Raw genomic sequence first — 23,274 nt, 5'->3', positions numbered from 1 at the left:
CGCTGCACTTGCCCGCCGGGCAGCCCTGCCCCACCAAAGCACAAGATGGTAACTGGGTACCCCGCCCGCCCAAGCAACCCTGAGCTGCTGAGGCTGCTTGGTCATTCAGGGAGGAGATGGCACAGGCGATCATTAAGCCAGCCTGCAGACAAGGTCACACGCGAAGCAAAGCGATGGACCAAAGAGTAACCCATCCTCAGCGGAAGAAAATGCGGAAGGAGGGCACAATTCGCAGACCCGCAGGAATCTTTAGGCTCGCCGCACCCGAGGGAAGGCCAGGTTGGAGAGCTACATCACGTGTTACGCGTAGTTATTTTCCCACGTCCTATCCCTGCCCCCTCCTGGCAAGTCTAGTCCGAGGCGCACGCGCAGCTCCGCTCGCAGGCGCGGGGCCTCATTACCCACAATTCTCCGCCACCCCGGCTGGTCGCAAAAGCCGCTTTTCGACCGTAAGTGAGCGCCCAGTTTTCCGTACGGTGCGGCAGCGACGGCAGCCCGCGTCTTCCTCCTTTTCCGGCGGCGGGGCACGTACCCTGACGGTGTCCAGCTGCGCTTAAGTCTGGCCTCTGTCACCTGTCTCCGCAATGCCCCCCAAGAAACAGGCTCAGGCCGGGGGCAGCAAAAAGGCGGAGCAGAAAAAAAAGGAGAAGATTATCGAAGTGAGTACCCGTCCCCTCCCCCACTCACGCCTCGAGCCCTCAGGGAAGCAGCCTCTGGGTTCCTCGCTCCCCGGCTCCAGCTTGCGTTTTCTGAGGCCACGTGTTCCCTCTTCGGCTCACTGTAGCCCACTGCTCTGTTTTTCAGCCCCCTGGTAACGCTCGTTGCGTCTCATCGCTATAGTGACGCTGCTGGCGCCCCCGTACCCAGCCTTTGCTTCTCTTACACGCCTCCCTTCACTGACCTTAGTGCGAAACGACACCTCTCCCTCTCTCACTTCATACCTGCCACCGGGTAGTTCTCAAAATTGAAGATGTTTCTGGGCTAGTGTTTAAAAAATAACGCTGACCGGGCTCAGGCCAGACTCTAAGGAAGGCCGACTCCTGACAAGGCTTTGTATGCCTGGTTTTCTTTAGCCATTATCTAGAAGTAGTAATACTTAAGAGCCAACAATTAACTGCTGTGGCATTTTCGATTCATCTCTAAACTGTTCCACGTTCTTTAAAGAGTGGAGGCTTCTTTCAAGTCACAGCCCACCCTGTTGTACCCGGCGCGTGCTACATATATTTTGAATTAAATTGGATAACGCTTTAAAATACATTAGTTGTCAGTGTCACCAGCTCTGTTAAGTGTCGTACCCGAATTTGTTACATAAGTGGGTTGGTTCAGTGCATTGCGCCTGTAGCCCTTTAATGGCCGAGGAACGCAATTTACTTCTTAAAGGTTGTGTATTTGTATCCCAACGAATGTGTCGATGAGATTCCTTAAGAGAGTGACCCATATTTAAGATTCCATAAACGTATCACATAGCCCCCAAGGAGGCATTTCTCCCCTCGGTTCCTGCTATAAATCATTCTTGTAATTAAGTACTTCCTTGTGTGGTTTGGGTATAACTGGAAAAACCCCCGGCCGATTTTTTGCATAGAGTATCCCCGAATAATGGACAGCTTTTTGTAGAATAGTTATTTTTTAGTAGAATGCCACCAAAATGCATTTTGGGTATCTCGAAATGAGACGTTTACAAGTTACTGTTTTTAATAAATTTTTCTGATTTGATTTAAATAATATGCTTATGAAGAGTTCAGATGCTGAAGCAGCATCTGTATTCTTGCCTGTTTGTAGTCATTGGAACTGTTGTGAACTAGCATAACCAGACTCCTGACCCTTAGATCTCTGGGGGATGGTGACTTGATGGTGTTCAGAGCTAAGTAAATGGGCACCATTTCAGGGATGACATTTAATTGTGTTCCTTTACCGAATTTGAATTAACATGGTTGACTGTGATGCAAAGCCAAACTCCCATGTAGATGTGAAATTAAAACCTACATGAAACCTACATAGGTTACATGAAAACCTAACCTTTTATTCATTATTGAGCTTTAGCTACATGAGTTCCACCTGATCAGTAAAGGATACTTCCAAGACTCCAGTAGATGCTTGATACAGAACCTTTCTTTACACTTTATAAAGTATACTTCATATACTATTTTTTCTTATATGTACATAATTATGTTAAAGATTAACTTATAAATTAGGCACAATAGGATCAACAACAATAATAAAATAGAATGATTATACCGACATTCCGTAATAAAAGTTATGTGAATGTGGTCTATCTCTGATAATCTATCTCATAACTTAGCCTAGCTGGCTACTAAGTGACTGGCAGGTAGTGTATACAGTGTGGATGCAGCAGTTTTTTCCCACATATATAATGAGAGGGTTTTTTTAACAATTTTGCAGACTCAAGTGCTGCATGGATTCTTGCTACCACTGAAGAGGTCAGACAGTATTGTGAATTGTAATGTATATCATTTGTTGTGAAACTAGCTTTATAGAAAATATTCTGTTACTAGCCTGGTAAGAAAACGACGTATTCCACTTTATTAAATACTATATGTGACTTCAAAAAACAAAACTTACCTAAAGTCCCAGCATATGTCAATGGTTACTGCAAGGGGTATAAAAATTAAATATACTTTATGACAAACTCTTAATGAATATTCTTGAAACCAGGTTCATACTGCTTATTGATTCTATCTTAATTTTTTAATATGTTTCTTTATACTCTATTTTGACTTGTAAAGACTAATATTTATTTCAGTGTATGGTTAACTTGGAGAGATTTTATAGTAATATGTCCTGAAATTCTAAGTTGGTCAAAATAAGTGGTTTCTCTGTCTGCCTGTCCCCCTTCTGTATCCCTGTTGCCACTACTGTAGGCACTTACTGTAGAAAAACAAAAGCCTGTAGTTTTTGATAACTCTAAGGAAAGAAGTAAAACAAGACATGAGAGGCAACATAATTTAATGTAAGAAGAACTGGCTTTGGGGTCAGAGAAACTGGGGTTTGAGTCCCATAGTTCAAATAAAAATGTCAAACACAGTTTTAGTTATGTCGCATGACCTGTCTGAACCACAGTTTCTCATTGCCAAATGGAGCTAATTCCTGTATTACAGAGCTATAGGTTAAATGAGATGACATGTAAGGTATCTAACATATAAGGTATATATAACAACAAATACATGTAAGATTCTTATAGTTATACATAACAACAAATAGCAGCTGTTCTTTATTAACATCTTAAGTGAGAACTCTCTGGGGAAAATAATCAGACTGACCTGTACTGTCTATATACAGTGCTTGCTTTTTGTCACCTGAAAAACTTTATATTGTCTGCATTTTTTCTTTCCCTCTTTAAACTCCCCAAAATTTCGTGAATTTACTTGTATTAATGTGTTTTCTTTCTGAAATGAGTATGTCAAAAAGGATATTGTTCTGTCAGACATTCACGTAGTTATCCCAAATGGCATATACCATTTGCTTTACTTACAGCTAAAACTTAACAAACTGAAATCAGCTTTGAGAAATGGAAAGTTGATTATGGAAAGAGGGGGTTAATTTTTGGGTTTAAGGCAAGCAAATAGAAGAAATCCAGTTAAGGACTTATAGCAGCAAGGAAGTAGTAATACATAGAGACCTATAGAGAGGGGATCCAAGTGTGTAAAGGATGGAGAAAAAGAAATAATTGGTGGTAATGAAAAACTTAGGCCAAAGCCAACAGTTGATTACTTGACCAGCTGCAGAATGTCCATTGCGTGGATAGACTACAGAAATACGCTAGATTGGGGGGGGGGGGGGCAGGTGGGAGAGTGGAGTGGTTAATGAGGTAAAACCATGCTAGCTTGCCTCTGCCTTACCCTAGTGTTCCAGAAAGTAGACCCCAACTATCTTTGAGCACTATTCAGTATTGCCCTTCTGTCCCGCCTTTTCCTTTTTTTCCCAAACATCTTATTTGATTGAATATTGGCTTGTAAAAGAGGAAGGATTACATAGGTGGGGGTGGGTAGCCAGTTTTAAGTGAAATCTGAAATTCACTGAATGTTAAGGCCTTTGGAGCCTCAGGGCTTTGAGTTAGTAGCTGTTTTCTAAACTCCTTTATGTTGAAATTTTGAAATACACGGTTTCTTAAAACCTAAGCTTTGGGATCTTATTCTTTCCCTAGTTTTATCTTAACCATGATTTGGGGGTGATTGTAACCTCTTCCCACCTCATATTTTCCTTCCACCAGATCCAGGTTAATTTTAGGTAAGAGTCTGTCCTAAACTAAAGAAAAAGAGAGAAAGGCCTTTTTAAGTATTCCAAATTGCAAAACATCCTGTTTTCAATAAATGTTGTTGGTATCCCAGATCCACAGTGTGGTATTCAGAAAACTTTTTGTCCACCAACTGGCCCAGTAACCTAACTAGGTTTTTCTGGGAAGTAGTTTTTCATGGTGGAAAGAACAAGGACTCTGCTTGGAATCAAATATACCTTGGTTCAGATACCATCTGTCACTGAATAGTTAACACTTAATGGGCCACAGTTCTCAGTGTTTTGGGGAAAGAGAAACAAGCCATCTGCAAGAGATAACTTTACTCAATTCGCTCAGTGGAGTGAGTATTATTACCATTTTTAAATTGAGGAAACATGCACAAAGGTTAAATAGATTGCCCAAGGTTACTAAGATGGCAAGTGACAGAATATAAAGATTCAAAGGATCTTAGGGATCCCAGGATATCTAGCTCGAGTCCTTGCTGTTAACCTCTGTGCTATATTGCCTCATTGTAGTAATTTTTTTAACTTTCACAAAAAATCCTAAATGGTTAGTGTGAGACCCACTTTGCAAATAAAAAAAAAAACTGAAAAAAAGAAATTTGCTCAGTTCTATTTGGAATTAGAACATGGGCAGTCTGATTTCAGAACTTAATATTCTTAAAGTCTCATACCATATAGCTTGCCCCTTGTTGACAATGTTACTTCAGAAGAATTGTTGAGCATTTCTGAATTCCAGTATCTTTGTTTACAGAGTGATAACAGTATATCATAAGACTGTTAAGAGGATTCAGTAAAATATACAGGGTCTGGCACAAATAATTCCCCTTCTTATTACAAAGTCATAAGCATGTAATTCTGTAACATAATACTACACTCAAGCACACCATATGACATCTTAGGTGAAATACTCAAAACTATAAATTATTACCCAGCCAACCACATTCAAGCAGGTGTCACTTCTGCCAGACCCTGTATATTCAGGAGTTTATGTGTAGAAATATGTATTTTCTTCTGGGATCTGGAGCTCACTCACCTCTACTGTTGTCATGAGCGCTTTTTTATTATTATTGATTTGAGGGAGGGGAGAGGAGAGGAGAGGAGAGGGAGAAGCGTCAGTTTGCTGCAACCTTGGCAAATTGGGACGATGCTCTAACCAGCTAAGCTACCTAGCCAGGGCTGTGGGTACTTTATTTTCTAGTTGTCCAGATCCCCTTGAAGGACTTTTTCATTCCTAAGCCTTCATATGTCAGTATGTACTTTGCTATTTGGTCTTTATTTATAATTTGTTTCTTCTCCGTAGCTACATTAGAGACATGGGGTGAACCCCAGTTATGCTCTTCTCTGTCAAGGTATATTTCGATGCTGCTAATATTTTTATGTAGAATTGTCCCCTCCTTGCCCACCTCCTTCCCCAATGAGAACTCACTTTTTGTAAAAGTATGTCACTTGACACCTGGTTGCTGCGTATCATCAGCCCTCTTCAAATGTCACATTACTCTTATCTTTTCTTCTAATTGGATTGAGTGTTAAGCTTCCTGTATAAAAACAAGGGAAGCGAGCCATTAAAAAAAAACTCAGTGGAGAGAATTTCAGCATATATGTGCTTGCCTTTTTTTTATGTGCATAGGCTATAGAAAATTCATGTAGAATTTTGTAATAGGATATTAAAACATGAGATAGGCATTTGAGTAGGGGAAGTAAAATTTTATATGGATGGATATAGATATGAATAAAGAGATAGTTCTCAATGAGAATTACTCTTTTATAACTAAAACCCTCTTAAATGCTATGATTTAAGAACATTGGAAGATCTATTTTATTGGTATTTGAGATACCATAAAATTATGCTGTGTTGGATGTGTTTAAATCCTAATCCTATCAATACTGTTTTCCATTTCCAGCTTATTCAGGTATTCTGTACCTATAATACTTCTTCCTGTTACTCTTGTTCCTTCCCTTAGAAAGGATTCCAAAATAAAGATTATAAAATATGCCACACTAGATACCTTTCAGTGATTTTAGATTACTTTCAAAAGTAAAGACCTTTTTGCCTTTTTTTCCTTTCTGAAACCCACCCATAAACAAGAGAATAAGAAAGAGATACAAACTTCATCCTGAAATTAGGAGGTATCTTTAATTTTGAACCTCAACTTAATGAAGATTGCTAATGGGTGAATAAGTTGGTATCTGGCTTAGTAGAACAGAGCAGTCAAATCTTACTGCCCACCTAGGACTGTGCCATTGAGAAGCAAGTGGATTTTCCCTGTAAAATCCTGGAAAAGTTCAATGATGGGAGGAGTAGGTAATGCAGAAGGCAAGAGGCTGAAAACTAGGGGTTAAAAGTGTAGTAGCAGTTGATAGTTCTTTTCTCCCACCATTCAACCAGATGATTACCCCTGCAAGAAAAGAGGAGAAAGGGAATAAGTCAAGAGGCCCCTCTGTTTCTGGAACTCTGAGCACAAAGGAGATAGGCAGATGTGGTCAAAATGAGCCTGAAAATGGGTACTAAGGAGTCTGTGCAGTAACAGACTCTGTCTCCCACCTGTTCTCTACTCCTTTTAACCATGTTTATTGCTCTCCCAGCTAGAGGACCCTTCTTCAGAGAAACAGAAAATACCCAGTATTTGGTGGTTTCCTTTCACCGGTGCCACCCATTCACTGAGCGTGAAACCTACTAGTCAAGTCTCCTACATTAGTTTCCCAGGGCTGCTGTAACAAGTTACCACAAACCAGGTGACTTAAAACAACAGAAATTTACTTTCTTACCAATAGGGAGGCCAGATATCCGAAATCAAGGTGTAGGCAGAACCATGACCCTTCTGATGTCTCTAGCAAAAATGTTTCCTTGCCTCTTCTTGGTTTCTGGATCTTACAGTTATCTGTGGCATTCCTTGGCTTATAGCTGCATCATTCCAGTTTACCTGCGTCTTTCTTCACATTGCCTTCTCTCTCTGTCTGTGTGTCCTTTACTCTTATAAAGATACCAGTCATTGGGTTTAGGGCCAACCCTAACTCACCGTGACCTTACCTTAACTCGCTATATCTGCAAAAACCTATTTCCAAATAAAGTCACATTCTGAAATTCCAGGAAATGTGAATTTAGTTTTTGTACTGCATACTTAATAAATATGAATAGATAACCAAAAATCACAATTAGTGCCTTGAATATAATGAGCATTTTATAAGTGAATAACTGCTCTTATATTAATAGTTTTTACAGATTACTATATTAGTATTCACAGATTTAAGTAACATGTTGCTTTTTAGTTAAATATACTTCAATTTCAATATTTCCATTTTAGCGAAAGTTAGGAATGAATACTTCTCAGTAGCTTGAGTTCTTTAAATTGTTTTTAGAGAATAACTCTGCCCCCCAAAAATCAGTTCAGAATTTAAAGTATCTTCTTATGCACTATTCCCAAAAATATGTTCAATAGTACATAATCCTTCAGGATACTAGAAAATGCATTTTGAGGTAGAATGAGTTTTGGCATTGCTGCCTACTATATCCCCTGTGGTAAAGGCTCTGAGCTATCTTGTGCTTAAAATTGGAAGCCCTATTAACCAAGAATTTTCCTAAACTTATTTGACTTTAGGACTTACTCTAATATAGCAACTCTTGCACATCCTATAGAAGTGATATTCCACAACATGCTGGAAAAAGCATCATAGAGTAACAGATTGAATGAATGATGATAGTTATAAATAGATTTTGAATTGTAAAGAACGCTGGAAGATGTTTGAGGTCATATGTTGCCTTGACTTGATGATTGAGTGTTTTGCCTCTGTAGCACACGAAACAATAAGTTTCTTACAGTAAGTAAATGAAACAATGATTTTTAGACATGACTAAGAAAATAGATGTGAAATTAATATAAATTGCTAAGATATTTTTATACTCTTTCTCATTTAGGACAAAACTTTTGGTCTAAAGAATAAGAAAGGAGCAAAGCAACAGAAGTTTATCAAGGCTGTCACTCATCAAGTTAAATTTGGTCAACAAAATCCACGTCAGGTAAATAACTGAAATTTCTACATTTTCTTCATCGGAATGTAATACAACATCTATTACAAAAATATTTGGTATTATATTTTAAATTGGATTCCTGCTGTACAAACTGTTCTGTGTTTTGCCTATGTTACTCAGCAGTGCCTCTTAGATATTATTCCATCCATTTTGATATAGCTCTTAATTTATTCTGATGGCTGCATAATACTCTGGTGTGGTGGGTGCACTACATTCATCCATTTCATTACTTATAAGTGATCACTTTGTTTCTAGCCTTCTGATTCTAAGAACAATTCTGTAAGGAACATCATTGTACATGTGTTCTTACATGCATTTGTGCTTTTCTGTGGCATAAATTGTTTGGTGGCACATTTCTAGATCAAGTGCAGTGGATTTTAATTTTAATAAATTTGCCTGATCACTTTTCATAGAGATATAGCACTTCACATTTCCTTTTGCAGTGCATGAGTTATATATATCCAAATTCTTTCTAACGGCTTTCCAATCTGATCATATAAAGCTGTAACTCAGTTTTACTTTGTTTCCCTCACTACTAGTGAGTTTGAACACCCTCTCACTTGCTTGTTGGCTCTGTGGGTTTGTGCTTCTCTGACTTGCCTATTTAAGTTCTTTGCTTTTTTTCTTGTCAATTTATGAGGCATCTTTTGTCTATATTAGAGACAACTTGTAAGGTTCTATTACATTTTACTGTGCACAGTTTTTATTTTTTGTATTGTTAGATACATGAACTTTTATATGGCTAGAAAAGCCTCCCTGCCACTAGAATATTTGCCTTTTTCCTATATTCTTTAATAATTATTTTCAGTCTATAATTTGTCATAAAAATTTGTCAGTAAATTTATTTTCTTTCATATGAGTAGCTGCTTATGCCAGCATCATGTATCCAACTAATTGAAATACCGCTGCTGACATATTAAAGTCTCAGTTATATTAGGGTCTTTTTCTTATTGTCTGCCCCTTAACCAGTATCCCATTGATTTTGATTACAGTGGCCTAGTAACATATTCTTTTAGCTATTAAGGCAAGTCATTTCCCCCAAATGTTACTCTTTTCTATTTTTCTTGGTTTTTCTTACACATTTATTCCATGTGGGTCTTGAAATTGTTTTATTCATTGGCAACTCATTCAAAAAAAATTTAGCCCCATTTTCTTCAGGCTCTTTAGATCTTTCACTTTGAGTTTAAGATTTTATAGACATAAGAGTTTTATTTTAAAAAGAACTTGTCACCACACTCTCCTTTTCCTTAACTTTTAGAAACACATTTTTTTTTAAATCTAGGAATATCAGAATATGTTTTTGTGAGATTGTTAACCCCTATCTCTGAAAAAAATCTCTTATTCATGTCTACAAATCCATACCTCCAACATTTTTTTTCTCCTCTTACACATAGCTTAATTCTAAAGCCCAAGACTGTTGCTATTCCATATCTGGTTCAGTAAAAATGTATGCTCAGGCCTTGGAGTGAGATCATCTTGGATATGAATCTCCCTGTCTTATTTGTTACATGATCTTAAACTATTTAGTGACAGTGCTCTTTATCTGTACAGTGGAAGGGCAGTTACCCTTGCAGGGTTCCTATGATGGTTACATGAGAGCATAATGTAAATCTTCATTCATTATATAGGTATGTAAGAAGAATTCACTTCCCTTTTTCAATCTTGTTCCTCCCCCTATTTTTTCTTCTAGTGGGAAGTGTGTTGTCTGGTAATTTCAGATGTTGTAGAACCAAGAAAGCCATAACATTTGTGGTGATAGTTAGGTTTGTTATACATTCAGTATTATATTCTTTATAATTTCTTGGGCACCTTACCTGGGCTTTTATCTGCAAACATGAGGTACATAACTACCTGCCATATTTAACATTGGGAGTGAGCAGCAGTCCTGCTGTTAACGCTGGGCAAGAGGTGCCCCACCATAGGCCCTGTACCACAAAGGTTAACCTACTCTGTTGCCTTCAAACATAGCTTTCCTCACAACTAAGGAGTCAGTGAGGCTAATGATAACGTGGCCACCTACCTGCACCAGCCCCTCCACAACAGCTCAGGGACTGCAAATGGTCACGCGACCTTACATCCATCTTAGAGTATACTGTGTTGCCAATATTATAGAAGTAATCAAAGGGAGGATGTGTGCTAGAAGTGTGGACTGAGCCTAGATCCTCACCATGCCCTCCCCTGCACCTTCCACCTTTCTGCACATGGGTTTGAATGAAACTCAGGGTGGGAAGAGGAGGAGCCAGGGGTGGACTCTTGCTTTACTTCCATGCTCCACCATGGAACTCTGTGGAACCTGAGCATTTTAAATTTGAACCTGTCCTTCCAGGTCATGAGGTATATTTGTCAGTATTTAACATTAGTTTGATTTCTGACTTACAAATATTTATAAAAATGTTCTGTGGATCTTCACTGTATTTGCTGTGGGCCCCAGAAATGTTTGAAATGGACCCAATAAGCAAAGGCTACTTTTATTAAAAAATAAAGTGACTTAAATTTTTTAAAAATTATTCCCCATTTTTCTATTTAAATACATCCACTACATGGTCAGAGTCAGGACTGGAAAGTCTTTAACCTTATTATAGCATTTGACCATTACCTTCCTACAATTTTTTCTTCCTGGTTACACTTTTGTTCTGGATTTTAACCTATTTGATGGTTCTTGATCCTTTCAATGGGCTGTTTAGGTTCTTTAGGCTCATTTAATACTGCTGTTCTTCAATGACCTATCTTCTGCTCTTGTCATTTTTTAAGCTATTCTTGAGTAACCTAATGTACACCCAAAAGTTTAATCAATTTTCTGTAAACTGCTATTTCTAAAACCTTTATCTCAGAGCAGTCACTCTCTGTGTCAAGATCCATGTCCAGTTGCCTCATAGGCTCCACCCAGATCCTCTGTGAACATCTCTTACGCAGCGTGTTTAAAACTGAGCTTATCTCCACCCTCTACCCTGAAACCTGTTCCTCCTGTATTCCCTATCCATTTTATTAACAACACCACTATACATATGACAATCCTTCTAGATCCTCCCTCTTTCTTATACTTCATGTTCAGTCAGTCCAGTCAGTTCTACCTTCTTAAGACCTAGCTCTCACACCTCTTCTCCATCCTTACTACTAATGCCTATTTTAAGCTCTAGTGTTTTCTTGCCTTTGGCAATTACATTAGCCTCCTGATTTTCCTTGCCTTCATTCTTGGGCTCCTTCTGGTCTACCTTCCACAAACTTACCATCATGATCTTTATAAAATACAATCTGATTGTCTCACAGGCTTACTTTAAACCCTTGAGTCTTATTCTATCACCTACTAATAACAGTCCAAAATTCTCATTGATGTTTCCAATACCTTGTACCTACTCTTTCCTGTATCTTTGCATTTGCTGGTTGTCTCTGCATTCCTTTTCTTGCCCATCAGGAAAATTTATCTCTATGATTTATCTCTAAATTATTAACTCAATCTAATTTTCTTAGGCATATAGGAATTCCTTGTTCCCAGAGCACCATGTATATTATAGTTGTTGACATGTCTGTCTTCTCACTAGATTCTGAGCTTCCTTAAATAAGCATCTTTGTCTTTTCATCTTTGTATTCCTTGTCATCTAACATAGGACCTGACATATAAATATATGGATGAATCCTCTAATCATATTAGGTATGTAAATTGTGTGCCTCGAACTATGTTATATGTAATGTTTGTTTTGTTTAATCTCCCACATTGACTTGGCCCAGTGTTTTTCCACAAGGGTACTAGCAGTATTTTGGGTGGTACTGTTCTTTATTGTGTGGGACTGCACATTTCAGGATGTTTGCGCCTTTGATCTTCAAAAGGTGCCCATGTGTTTCTGGGAAGTAGGTTGTTACAGGAAGAAAATCATAGGTGAGAACCATTTGCTAAAAATGCTGGGCATGTAGCAGATGCTTAATAAATGCTTATGGCTCTAAGTGTTTGAATATGCTTTTAACTTGGCATGGTACCATTTATAGATTTTTTTTTTAAGTAACTGCCATAAGATTTAGCAGTTTTGATTAATAGTTTAACCACACCATTTAATGTATACCGAAAGGCCACTGTAAAACTGGTATTAAGAGGTAAGGACTTTATACATGAAAACGAAAATGTCCTTGTTATTTTAGTGTTATAAGATATATTACTGTATAGTGAAAACAATTATATGAAATCAAATTTATTTATTATCCTGGGAATGTTATAGGTAGCACAAAGTGAAGCTGAAAAGAAATTGAAGAAAGATGACAAGAAGAAAGAATTGCAGGAGCTAAATGAGCTGTTCAAACCTGTAGTTGCTGCTCAAAAAATAAGTAAAGGTAAACGTTAAATTTCAGAAGTGTTACTTTCTTATCAAATGTGATCCAGGTTTAAAAACTTCTCATTTGTTTTGATGTATATTCTCTTCAGAGCTGTGTCTGCTCTAAAAATGATACTCCCTTTTCCAACATTACCTATGTAAACACCTTCCTTACAATCGCTCTACATATGTGCACAGCTATGTCATTGTACAACTATAACTCCAGCCTTTAGCCCCCTACTTAAGGTAAAATTAAGGGTGTAGACAGTCTACTAGGTGATTTATGATAACAATTTTTGGTAGTATACAAAGCAAAGCTGGGGTTGTATAAACCTTAAGGCCCAAAAACTCTTGGCAGTATCCCTCCATGTATACTTGTATTTTTCTTTTGCCTCCTGCCTCAATTGCAACTAGACAAGTGACTGTGGAATAACTTATGTGTTTGTTTTGTTTTCTATCTCCTGCCCCCTTTTTTGGTAAGAATAAGAGAAAAAGGTATGTAAAATACTATAGAAGAACTGGAAAAGAAATGTTGTACTAACATCCCATAAGTGGTGTTTTCCTCTCACATCAGTTAGTGGAAAATACCAAGTTAACCAAAAGTAATTATATCTCAGGCAGAAGCTATACATTATGATCTGGCACATTGAAATACAAATACCATATGCCATTTGACATAGGTGCAGATCCCAAGTCTGTGGTGTGTGCATTCTTCAAGCAAGGACAGTGTACTAAAGGAGATAAGTGTAAGTTCTCTCATGACCTCACTCTGGAGAGGAAGTGTGAAAAGCGAAGTGTTTACATTGATGCAAGAGATGAAGAACTTGAAAAAGGTATTTTTCTAAAAAACAACATTTTTCTAAAGATCTATGTCTCTGTCTCTGACTTTTGTTTTTTTTGTTACTGAAATATTTAGTAACTTAAAGAATATTTTAGTCTTGGTAGACTGTGTTTGTAAAGAATAATTGTTTTTTGTAAAACCTGAATTTATTTTATTATGCCCTTTGATTAAGTGAAGATACTTAAAAACAATTGACTTATTTTGAATTTGACTCTCACCCTTTTTTATAGTACTACCTCGTCATTTGCCCAGACTACTTAGGATTTCTGTGAATAATCTCACAACACTGTTTATTCCTACCTTTGGTGTTTTAAAGGAAATATTCATTAAGTTACAAGTCTTACAGCTTTCCTGTTAAGGAAATATGTAGTATGTTTTGGGAACAGCAGATAAAAATACAGTATTTAGTCTCCATTTCTTTTTTTTATTTAGATACTATGGATAATTGGGATGAGAAAAAACTGGAAGAAGTAGTGAACAAGAAGCACGGTGAGGCGGAAAAGAAAAAACCAAAAACTCAAATAGTATGTCCTTTTCTTGAATTGAGTGGTATTTATCATTAGGGACGATAATGTGGCAAGGTATTTGCTGCTATTTTCTGTTCGACTATTCTTTAAATTATTACATCTTTTCATAAGGATGAGATGTACTAAGCTTTGTTTTTGGAATTTACAAGTGTAAGTTATGCAGAATTCTTGTTCAAAAGTAGCCTTTGAAAAAAACTACGTGACTGAAGTCCATCAACCGTCATTTTCTGAGGTTATCTTTCTCAAATATGGATGAACACAATCACATTCAGATAAGAATTTTTCCTTATTTTTTGTGCTAAATGAATGGAAGGATAACTGTTAAACTAAAACTTAATCGATCATTTATTCTGTTTTAGTGGTAGGGAGACTTTCCAAATCACATGGGTGAAAATATTGTTACATATGAATTACAGAGTGAGTTTTTGGTGTGTAATGGGGAAATGTGCTTTTAAAAATTGTTGCCTAATTTTTCGGACCCTGTTCACATTTATGTGTAGTGCAGTTACAGCATAAAACCTAGCTTGTGCTAGAAAAATTCTAAATGCTAGTTTTACTTACATTCTTTACATTTCTTCAGGAAATAAGAATTAATTTATTAATTTTTCCTTCTTATTTTCAAAGTTTATTACCTGAGGCTTCAATATAGTTGCATCTTGTACCCATTATGCTTTGAAAGGTCACTGCTTTGTGTTCCTTTTATACCTTTCTCCCATCTTAGATGTAGGAAATTCCCAATAATGTCAGATAATACAGATAGTGCTTATATCATTAATACATGTGATTATAAGGTGAAACTGAAACAAAATCATTGGTTTTATTTTTTATAACCATTTATGTTACCTCATTTAAAAATCAGACTTTTCAGCCCTGGTTGGTGTGGCTTAGTAGATTAAGTGCTGCCTGTGAACCAAGGGGTCGTTGGTTCAGTTCCCCATCAGGACACAAGCCTGGGTTGTGGGCCAAGTCCCCAGTAGGGAGGACATGAGAGGCAACCATACGTTGATGTTTCTCCCTCTCTTACTGTCTCATTTCCCCTCTCTAAAAATAAATAAATAAATAAATCTGTTTTGAAATCAGATTTTTCAGAGTACATTACAAAAGCTAAACAGAAGCAAGTCCTTTTGTAAAATTCAGAATTTAGAACAGTGTCAAAGACAAATTTTGTATAGATCCTATCTGAAGACAAGTTTCTGTTAAGCACTTTAAGAAATTTATATGTACGTGTTTGCACAGAGGATGCTCTATACAGAATGGTTAGCCTAAGGATGTGAGTAAGAATGTACTTGCTCCATATACTTAAGCATTTACATTGGAAATAGTCTACACTCTGCCACTACTTGTGAATAATAATTGTCTCTATAGGTGTGCAAGCATTTCCTTGAAGCTATTGAAAACAACAAATATGGCTGGTTTTGGGTATGCCCCGGAGGAGGTGATATTTGCATGTATCGGCATGCACTCCCTCCTGGATTTGTATTGAAAAAAGATAAAAAGAAAGAAGAAAAAGAAGATGAAATTTCATTAGAAGATCTAATTGAAAGAGAGGTAACTAGTATCTATTTCCTACCATGGAAAGAAAAAACAGTATTTATTGTGAAATTTTAATATTTACCACTTGGGGGCAACAGCATGTTGTTATAAAAGAAAAAAAATACAATCATTTCCTGAAGTTGCCTTTTCTTTAATTACTATTACATGTCTAAAATGTAAACTAGCCATAATCATTAGCCAATTAAGACATTAATTTTAGGATCATGACACAGTTTTAAGTATTAGCCATTGTCTTATCAAATAAATTATTTCCTTAAGATAGATATATTGGTTTATCAGTTCATTAAAATATTTAGTCAGTATTCAGATCGATTGAACTGGAAGTTTCAGGTATTTTCCCTGATGTCTTAATTTTTCACCATTTTACTAATCATTAACATTGTGTGGGAGGAGACAGCTCCACTACAGTTTTTAGTTATATGTTTTATTATCATCCCTGGACTCAAAAGGAGAATGAATCTTCTTGAAAACAGTCTTCAACTACTGGTCTTTGGCTCAGCACAAAAGAATGTTAGTCTGTGAGTTAGTAGATACAGCTTTGTGTGTGGTGCAGAAATGTTGAGGATATTGTAAATAGATTTAGGGTTGCACAGTTTAAACTATATCCATTTTGCCATGACTTAAGTAATTTTAAATGTATTGTGTAAATGTCTAATGTTGAGATTTTATACATTTGTTCTTAAATGGATATACTGTTGGATGTCTCGCACTAGAGGTAATATACTCCATAGTCTTTGAAAATGTAGTCTTTGAAGTCAAGTATTTAATGCATTCAGATTGTTTGTATTCTGGTTCTACCACATATTAGTTGTTAACCTTTGGTAGATTTTCCGTTACCCTCTGGTTGCTTATTTGCGGAGATCAGTGTGTTAGCATGTGTGTATAAAGCATTAATAGTGAATACCTGGCAGACGTTCAGCAAGTAGTGTTTTTTCTTTATTACTTGATTATTGGCTGTGAGAAGCAGGTGGTAGTTTTTGCTTACTTTTTCTCTCGTCTACTGAGGAGCACAGATGAGACTTGGATATTGTCATGTTGCTTTTCATATTGTTTTCAGTAGTTGACTTACATAAAACAATTTTTCATGGCAAGTTTTGCTCACTTTAATTTTGTAACACTATCTAGTTTAGAAAATTGTATTTTACTTAGAAATGTTGTTTACTTAGAATGTCTAAACACTCATTTTGCTCATTGCCATGTGAAATAAAAGTAATCATTTTGTTTTAATTTTATGTCTTCATAGCAGCCACAGGCAAGGGCTTAATTGCATTAAGAGAATGCTATAAATACTATTAAGGTGACTTGGGGAAAAAAATTGATTCTTTGTCTTTGCAGCGTTCTGCCCTAGGTCCAAATGTTACCAAAATTACTCTAGAATCTTTTCTTGCATGGAAGAAAAGGAAAAGACAAGAAAAGATTGATAAATTTGAGCAAGATATGGAAAGAAGAAAAGCAGACTTCAAAGCAGGGAAAGCATTAGTGGTATGTCCCAAACACACCCAAGTAGATTCTTTATTATTTCTCTCATTTTTAAATTTCTGTGTCATGCAAGATTTTATCCTTATTTAATCATGTGTATGTCTAAAATCAGTGACCAAGAAATGTTTGAATTTTGTTCTGAGTTGATATATTTGTGCATCTGAATAGATCAGTGGTCGTGAGGTGTTTGAATTTCGCCCTGAACTGGTTAATGATGATGACGAGGAAGCAGATGATACCCGCTACACCCAGGGAGCAGGTGGTGATGAGGTAAGAGGAAGTTTTGGCACCTCATCTCATGTTGTTTGAGAAAGAACATAGGGTGACAATAGGGCAGCGAGGTTAAGGGTGCCAGCTCTGGGCCTCATTTCAGATTCTAACTCGTACCTAGGAAATTACCTGGACTTCAGGCCTCCACCCTCATCTGTAATGCAGACATAGGATAATCCCTTAATCACAGGGTACTTTTGAGAATTAAATGAATTAATAAGTTTATGTTTTTTTATAGAACTTAGGACAGTGCCTGATATATAGATAAGTGCTTACATGTATTAGCTATAAAAAGTATATTTTATTCTTACTCTAAAAGAAAAAAAATAATACTTTATACTAAAAAACTGTGACAGAAAATGTAAAAAAAATACTGAAAAAGTATAGAGTAGGAAGCAGGAGACAATGGCAGAATCATTTGTTGCAGGTGAACTTATTAATAATAATAGCTGACTGCTTTTAATAAGGGTATGAAATAAGAGTTCTGACTTTCGTTTTGCAGTTGAAAGATAACTTTCAACTTTCTTTTCTATGTATTTTTAAAGGTTGATGACTCAGTGAGCATAAATGACATAGATTTAAGCCTGTACATCCCAAGAGATGTAGATGAGACAGGTATTACTGTAGCCAGTCTTGAAAGATTCAGCACATACACTTCAGAAAAAGATGGTGAGTATCCTAACTTTTGTGTAATTCTAAAAACTAGTAGGCTGTCCAAAGAGGGTTAAACTGTCTCGGCAAACTTAGATGGCAGTAGATACCAAACTGGTGACATAAGTATGTGGTTTAGCCATGTGTAAAAGTGGTAAGTAGTAGAGGCTGTAGAAATGGTTGGCTTCAAGATTATTGAAGCCATTAACTAAGTTTAGAAGGGGACAAAAATGAGTTTGGAGATGTAGCTAATGAGTTCAGTTTGCGACCTCATGCGGTTGAGATATTTGATTATGGAAAGTGGCATTGTCTGTGATATCGTATAGACATTCACAGGAGGAAAAGGTTTTAGCTGAGAGTGAAAGTTTTAGCTGAGAGTGAAAGAATTCACCTAGGTAAAATAGTAGAATGAGAGCATTCTAGAGCACACTGCAAAAACATCAGTGTTTTAGAGTAGTCAAGAAAAAAAGCTTGGGCATACTGAAAGGGACAGAGAAAAATTTTTAAAAGAGTTTCAGAAAAATCAATAGGGCAAATTGGAAATAGTTCTTCAGTTACAATTAGGGGAGGGAGTTGTGGGAGTAGGGACCCAGAGTTCATTGGGACTGCAATACGAGCAATGAAGAGAAAAATGAGTACAGACCTCTCACTGTTACGAACTTTGGGGAGAGACATGGTAAGTGGAGGCTTTTTAGGATGTGGGAAATTTAAGTATGTCTGTGGGCCAGGGGGCAAGGATCTGGAAGAGGAGAAAAAATTGAAAATGAAAGGGAGCAAGTAATAGAAGCAAGATCTAAAAGTATAAATAAGAGTTCAATTAGGAATCAGAATGGAGGGAAGGCTGGCTAGGTATGTTTGGAAATAAGAATTGTTGATACAATTTATATCTAATTGTGCCCCAAGTGAGGAGTTCAAAGAAAGAACTAAAGTTTGGCATGGTTGCTATGAAAGAAAAAGGTAGAAAGGATAGTAATTAAGGCAAGTTGAGAGAGAAAAAGCTAAACATTATTTCAATAATAAAGGAATACAAGTTACAACCTGAAAAACTGGCCTGGCCTCCTGAGATCTGAGAATTCTGTCAGTCTGTTGTCTTAATGCCAGTCTGAAGACTGGTTTGCTCCCTTTGCAAGCAGGGCGTTGGTGACAATAGGCCCACTTGCCAGTACTTCAAAGGTTTTAATCCCTAAGACTTTGTCATCAAAAGATTTTTGAAATATTTAAAATCTAAACTAGTCTATTGAAAATTATCTTTGTGTAAATGTTGGTATCATTGAACAAGGAAAAGCAGCAGTTTGCGTTCTCATTTATAGCTTGTAAGGAAAAGGAGCAGCATGGCCCCAGCATCTTTTTTCATAATTTGATGTCATGAAATGTTTCTAGATTCCCACTCATTTTACAGTATTACAGCTAGTGTGGATTAATTACTATTTGTAAAACCAAAAGCTGAGTAGCTGCTTATGTCATAAACATTTTTTATTCCATAACCATTTATTCAAACAAATATTAAGTGGATGCTGACTGTTTCACAACCTAATTGCTAGTCATGTAGGGGACACAAAGTTGTGTAGGAACTCTTTCCCTCAAAGGTATGAACCATTCAGTTGTCAAATGTTTAAAGACATTTTATACAGGTGTAGGTAATTGGTATAAATAAACTCAGAAATGAAAGCTCAGTTCTTGTAGTAATCTTAGGGAAGGGTTTCATGGCAAGGCGGGGAAAGGGAAATGTATCAGTCTGTGTGTGACTGTCAGTTACTAATGGAATGGTGGTTTGTTTCTAGGTCTTACTGATTTCATTTTTTATTTTTAGAAAACAAATTAAGTGAAGCTTCTGGAGGTAGGGCTGAAAATGGTGAAAGAAGTGATCTAGAAGAAGACAACGAAGGGGAGGGACAGGAAAATGGAGTCATCGATGCTGTTCCTGTGGATGAAAATCTTTTTACGGGGGAAGATTTGGATGAACTAGAAGAAGAACTAAACACACTTGATTTAGAAGAATGACACCAAACAAGTCAATGAGAAAATTAAGCCAGCTCAGCATGAATTGAAATTGACATTAATTTTTTTCCACCTAGAATTCTTCAACAGGATGTTTATTTCCCATGCTGATTTTGGAGGGCTTCCTCCAAAAAAGGACTATTCTCCCTACGTCTTGTCTTCTGACTTTGGCTACATCTCATAGTAAGTTCAGAGTAGTTCATGATAAACTGAACATTTGGTCACTGCAGAAAAGGATTGATTGTTGTAAAAATGATTGTTGTAACTGTCTGCTCAAGTAGGAAGTGTTACTGCTTTTCCAGCTTTTGATTTTCATTGGGCATGTGTTACTACAAGGACAACATAAATTTAAATTTAAAATACCCTTTATTTAATGCAGTTTTTAATGGGTGGTTTCATTTCTTTTGTATTTATATGTTTAAAAGACTGCCTAAAATATGAAACTGTACTTCATAAAGGAAACTGCATAGGCAGATTCAGTGTTGTATGTCTTTGGACAATTAGCCTTTTAAAATAAAACTTCTTTAATCTGACAGGATCAGTTGCAATGCCCTGTGATAGACTGTTTTACAGATCTACCCCTCTTCTTTTTTGCCAATAAAGTTGTAAATAAAGACCATCATACATTAAAATCCAAATATGGGCCTTTCTTCTTTTTAAGTGTTTCTGTGAAAGTTTTCTTAGCATTTCTGTCTTGAGGATTTTAACTACTAAATATTTGTTACAGTTAACTATCACAGAAGGCACAGGCATTTAAAGAGTTTTCTTAATACTGAATATAGAACTATGCAGAGTACTGACAGTAGTGCTACAAGTTTAGTAACACTAATAACTTAGTATCAGAAGGACACTATCAGTCAGTGGTCCCCAACCTCCATGCCACTGACTGGTACCAGACAATGGCCTGTTAGGAACTGGGCTGCACAGCAGGAAGCAAGCTTGAATGTAATGCACTTGAATCATCCTGAAACCACTCCCCTCCCCCCACCCCTGTCTTTGGAAAAACTGTCTTCCATGGAAATGGTCCCTGGTGCCTAAAAGATTGGGGACCAATCCTGCAGGTGATGTTACATGAAAGGGTAATTCCCGAATTCATAGATCATCAATCTAGTTAAATATCACCTAGAGTTGAACCAAATACTGTGTCAGCACCATTGTGGAGAGCTATGGTGTTGCAATAGTACATACTGAGGTTGATTATTTGAAGGAGTATAAACCAATTCACAAAAAACTGGTGGATCTCAATGCCTTTGACATTGAGATCCCCAGAAAAATTAAGGTAATACATTTAAAATGGATATAATTTGCTTATGACATGTTAAATACTAGTTATACCTTACTATTATTTTTATATGTATATTTTCAAAAATAAGCAGGTAACTTGTTATTTGCAAATATAAATGTATTTTAACGCAGCTAAAATAATAGCACTGAAATGTCAGGTGACATGGACCCTAATCGCATTTCTGCTTCAGATAAGATGTATGGTTATTAAATCTCTGAATCTTAGTTTCTTTGTCTACATATAAAGTGCTTCTGAATTGCAAAACCTAAGAAAACGTGATTGTAAATTTTGTTAAATGATAACAAAAGAGTTAATAAAGAAATTGACTTCCTAGCTGTTCAATACTAGTAATGTAATTGGCATTTTTCAAATGTAGAACATCATGAGCCAACTTCATTTCCCATCTATGAAATAAATAGGAATGAAAGGGTTCTTTAAATACTTTATATATAAAAAGACTGCTTGAGTTTTAGTTTATATCCATGAAAGATTGTTCTATTCTTTTATTAAGTTTTAGATGTTATTTCTTGTTTTTAATAATGAAGCATTTAAAAATAATCTAATGACCTTAAGTCTTCCTAAAGCTGTACCCAAGCAATCTTTTTTCCAGTTTTGAAACCATCTAAAACTTTTCCTAAGAATTATCTTATAAAAATTAGAATCTGTTTACTTTAGGCCTTAAATCAGTTTATTTTTTAAATGTGTATAAGTAGGCCTATGTAAACAAGTATGCTAAAGGCTTTTAGCTGTTTGATGTAAATTTAAAGTATTACTACCTTACAGCAAGCATGTGATTGTGAAAACCAAGTGATCTTTAATAAGTGAATCAAAGGGAAAAAAACTACGGTGTGGAGGTAATTTTTGACACCTATAATTATTGAAATCTAGGATGGCCTTCATCTATCTTGCCCTTAGGTTTCTTTTGTTATAGATGCAGTATATGCTGAGAGAATGCAGAAGCATTTTGATCTGAGAAAATCAAAATGGAAAATTAGATCTGCTTCTACAGTGACACGTAATACATTTCAGAGGCCAGTAGGTGTAATTTATATGTACACATTACCCTATATTAATACAGTAAGTCTGAAATTGGCTCTTCATTTTTAAACCTATTTACACATAACTTTAAGTAATTTTTTCTTATAGTTTGTTTTTATGTAAGTCCCATTGTTAATATAGATCTCTATAATCCAGTTTCAGTTATGTAACAGCTTCATTTTGAAAGGTTTATGGTTTGGAAATTCAGAAGTTGAAGATGTAAGAACTGTGGCTTTGCACTTCCTTATAGTCTGTAAAATAAGATCATTTTTCCAATGTAAGAACTTTTGATTTTCTTATCTAGGAGATTACATTAGCCTATACTTTTATTTTAGACTCACTAACAATTACAGCCTTTAATGATCTCATGTTCACCAAAATCCTTCTAATTCAAAATAACTTAAATTTTTCCTTATTTTTGCACAAATGATTTATATGATACTGTAAGACTAATACAAGATTGCATAATTGTACCATATAGTTTTAGTGCCCGAATAGGTGACTAATTATTAATTGATTTAGAATGTGATAGGAATAAAACTACAGGATCAGACACTGAGGTATAGCAGATCATTAAGAAAGCATCACATCCATCCTCAGATTTCAACACACAAAGTGGACAGAGGAAGTTGGTGACAGAAGTACATACAGATAATATATGGTATTGTGTGAATTCTGTTCATAGCCAAGGCAGTTAACTTTGTATAAAGAACTTTCAGGATCATAGACCATAGACTACTTACTGCCACCCTATGTTAAGTTCAGGACTGTGATTTTAATTCATGTAGTATAGTACTATTATGTCAATGTTTCCAGGTATTGAACACATCATGTTCATAATGTATGAACTCACACATAATTGCAGTGAATGTATGAATTCCAGATGAGGGGATGGACTACCAAAATACTTGTTTTTAGGGTTATTGTATTTTTAAGTGTGTATGCTACTGCTAATAGCTGTGTTTTCTGAACAAAGATAACAGCTTGTTTCTCGATAAAAATTATAGAGGTAGAAATTAGTAGACATCCACAGTATTTGAACTGTAAAT

The 23,274-nt window shown here is 36.2% G+C and overlaps 1 protein-coding gene across 1 annotated transcript; it reads left to right on the top strand.

Annotated features, from left to right (window-relative positions):
* The first annotated feature begins 459 nt into the window (after positions 1-459).
* On the top strand, positions 460-20,540 carry ZC3H15 (zinc finger CCCH-type containing 15). The gene is made up of 10 exons (XM_028509209.2): positions 460-659; positions 8,168-8,269; positions 12,490-12,601; positions 13,263-13,415; positions 13,856-13,947; positions 15,316-15,498; positions 16,840-16,986; positions 17,152-17,253; positions 17,799-17,922; positions 19,715-20,540. The coding sequence occupies exons 1-10, from the start codon at positions 585-587 to the stop codon at positions 19,903-19,905; spliced, it is 1,281 nt and encodes a 426-aa protein (XP_028365010.1). The 5' UTR covers positions 460-584; the 3' UTR covers positions 19,906-20,540.
* The last annotated feature ends 2,734 nt before the right edge of the window (positions 20,541-23,274 follow it).

This window comes from Phyllostomus discolor, chromosome 4 (assembly GCF_004126475.2).
Source record: "Phyllostomus discolor isolate MPI-MPIP mPhyDis1 chromosome 4, mPhyDis1.pri.v3, whole genome shotgun sequence".
Classification (NCBI taxonomy): domain Eukaryota; kingdom Metazoa; phylum Chordata; class Mammalia; order Chiroptera; family Phyllostomidae; genus Phyllostomus; species Phyllostomus discolor.
Note: the sequence above shows the minus strand (reverse complement) of the source record. Positions and strands in the feature narration are given on the sequence as shown.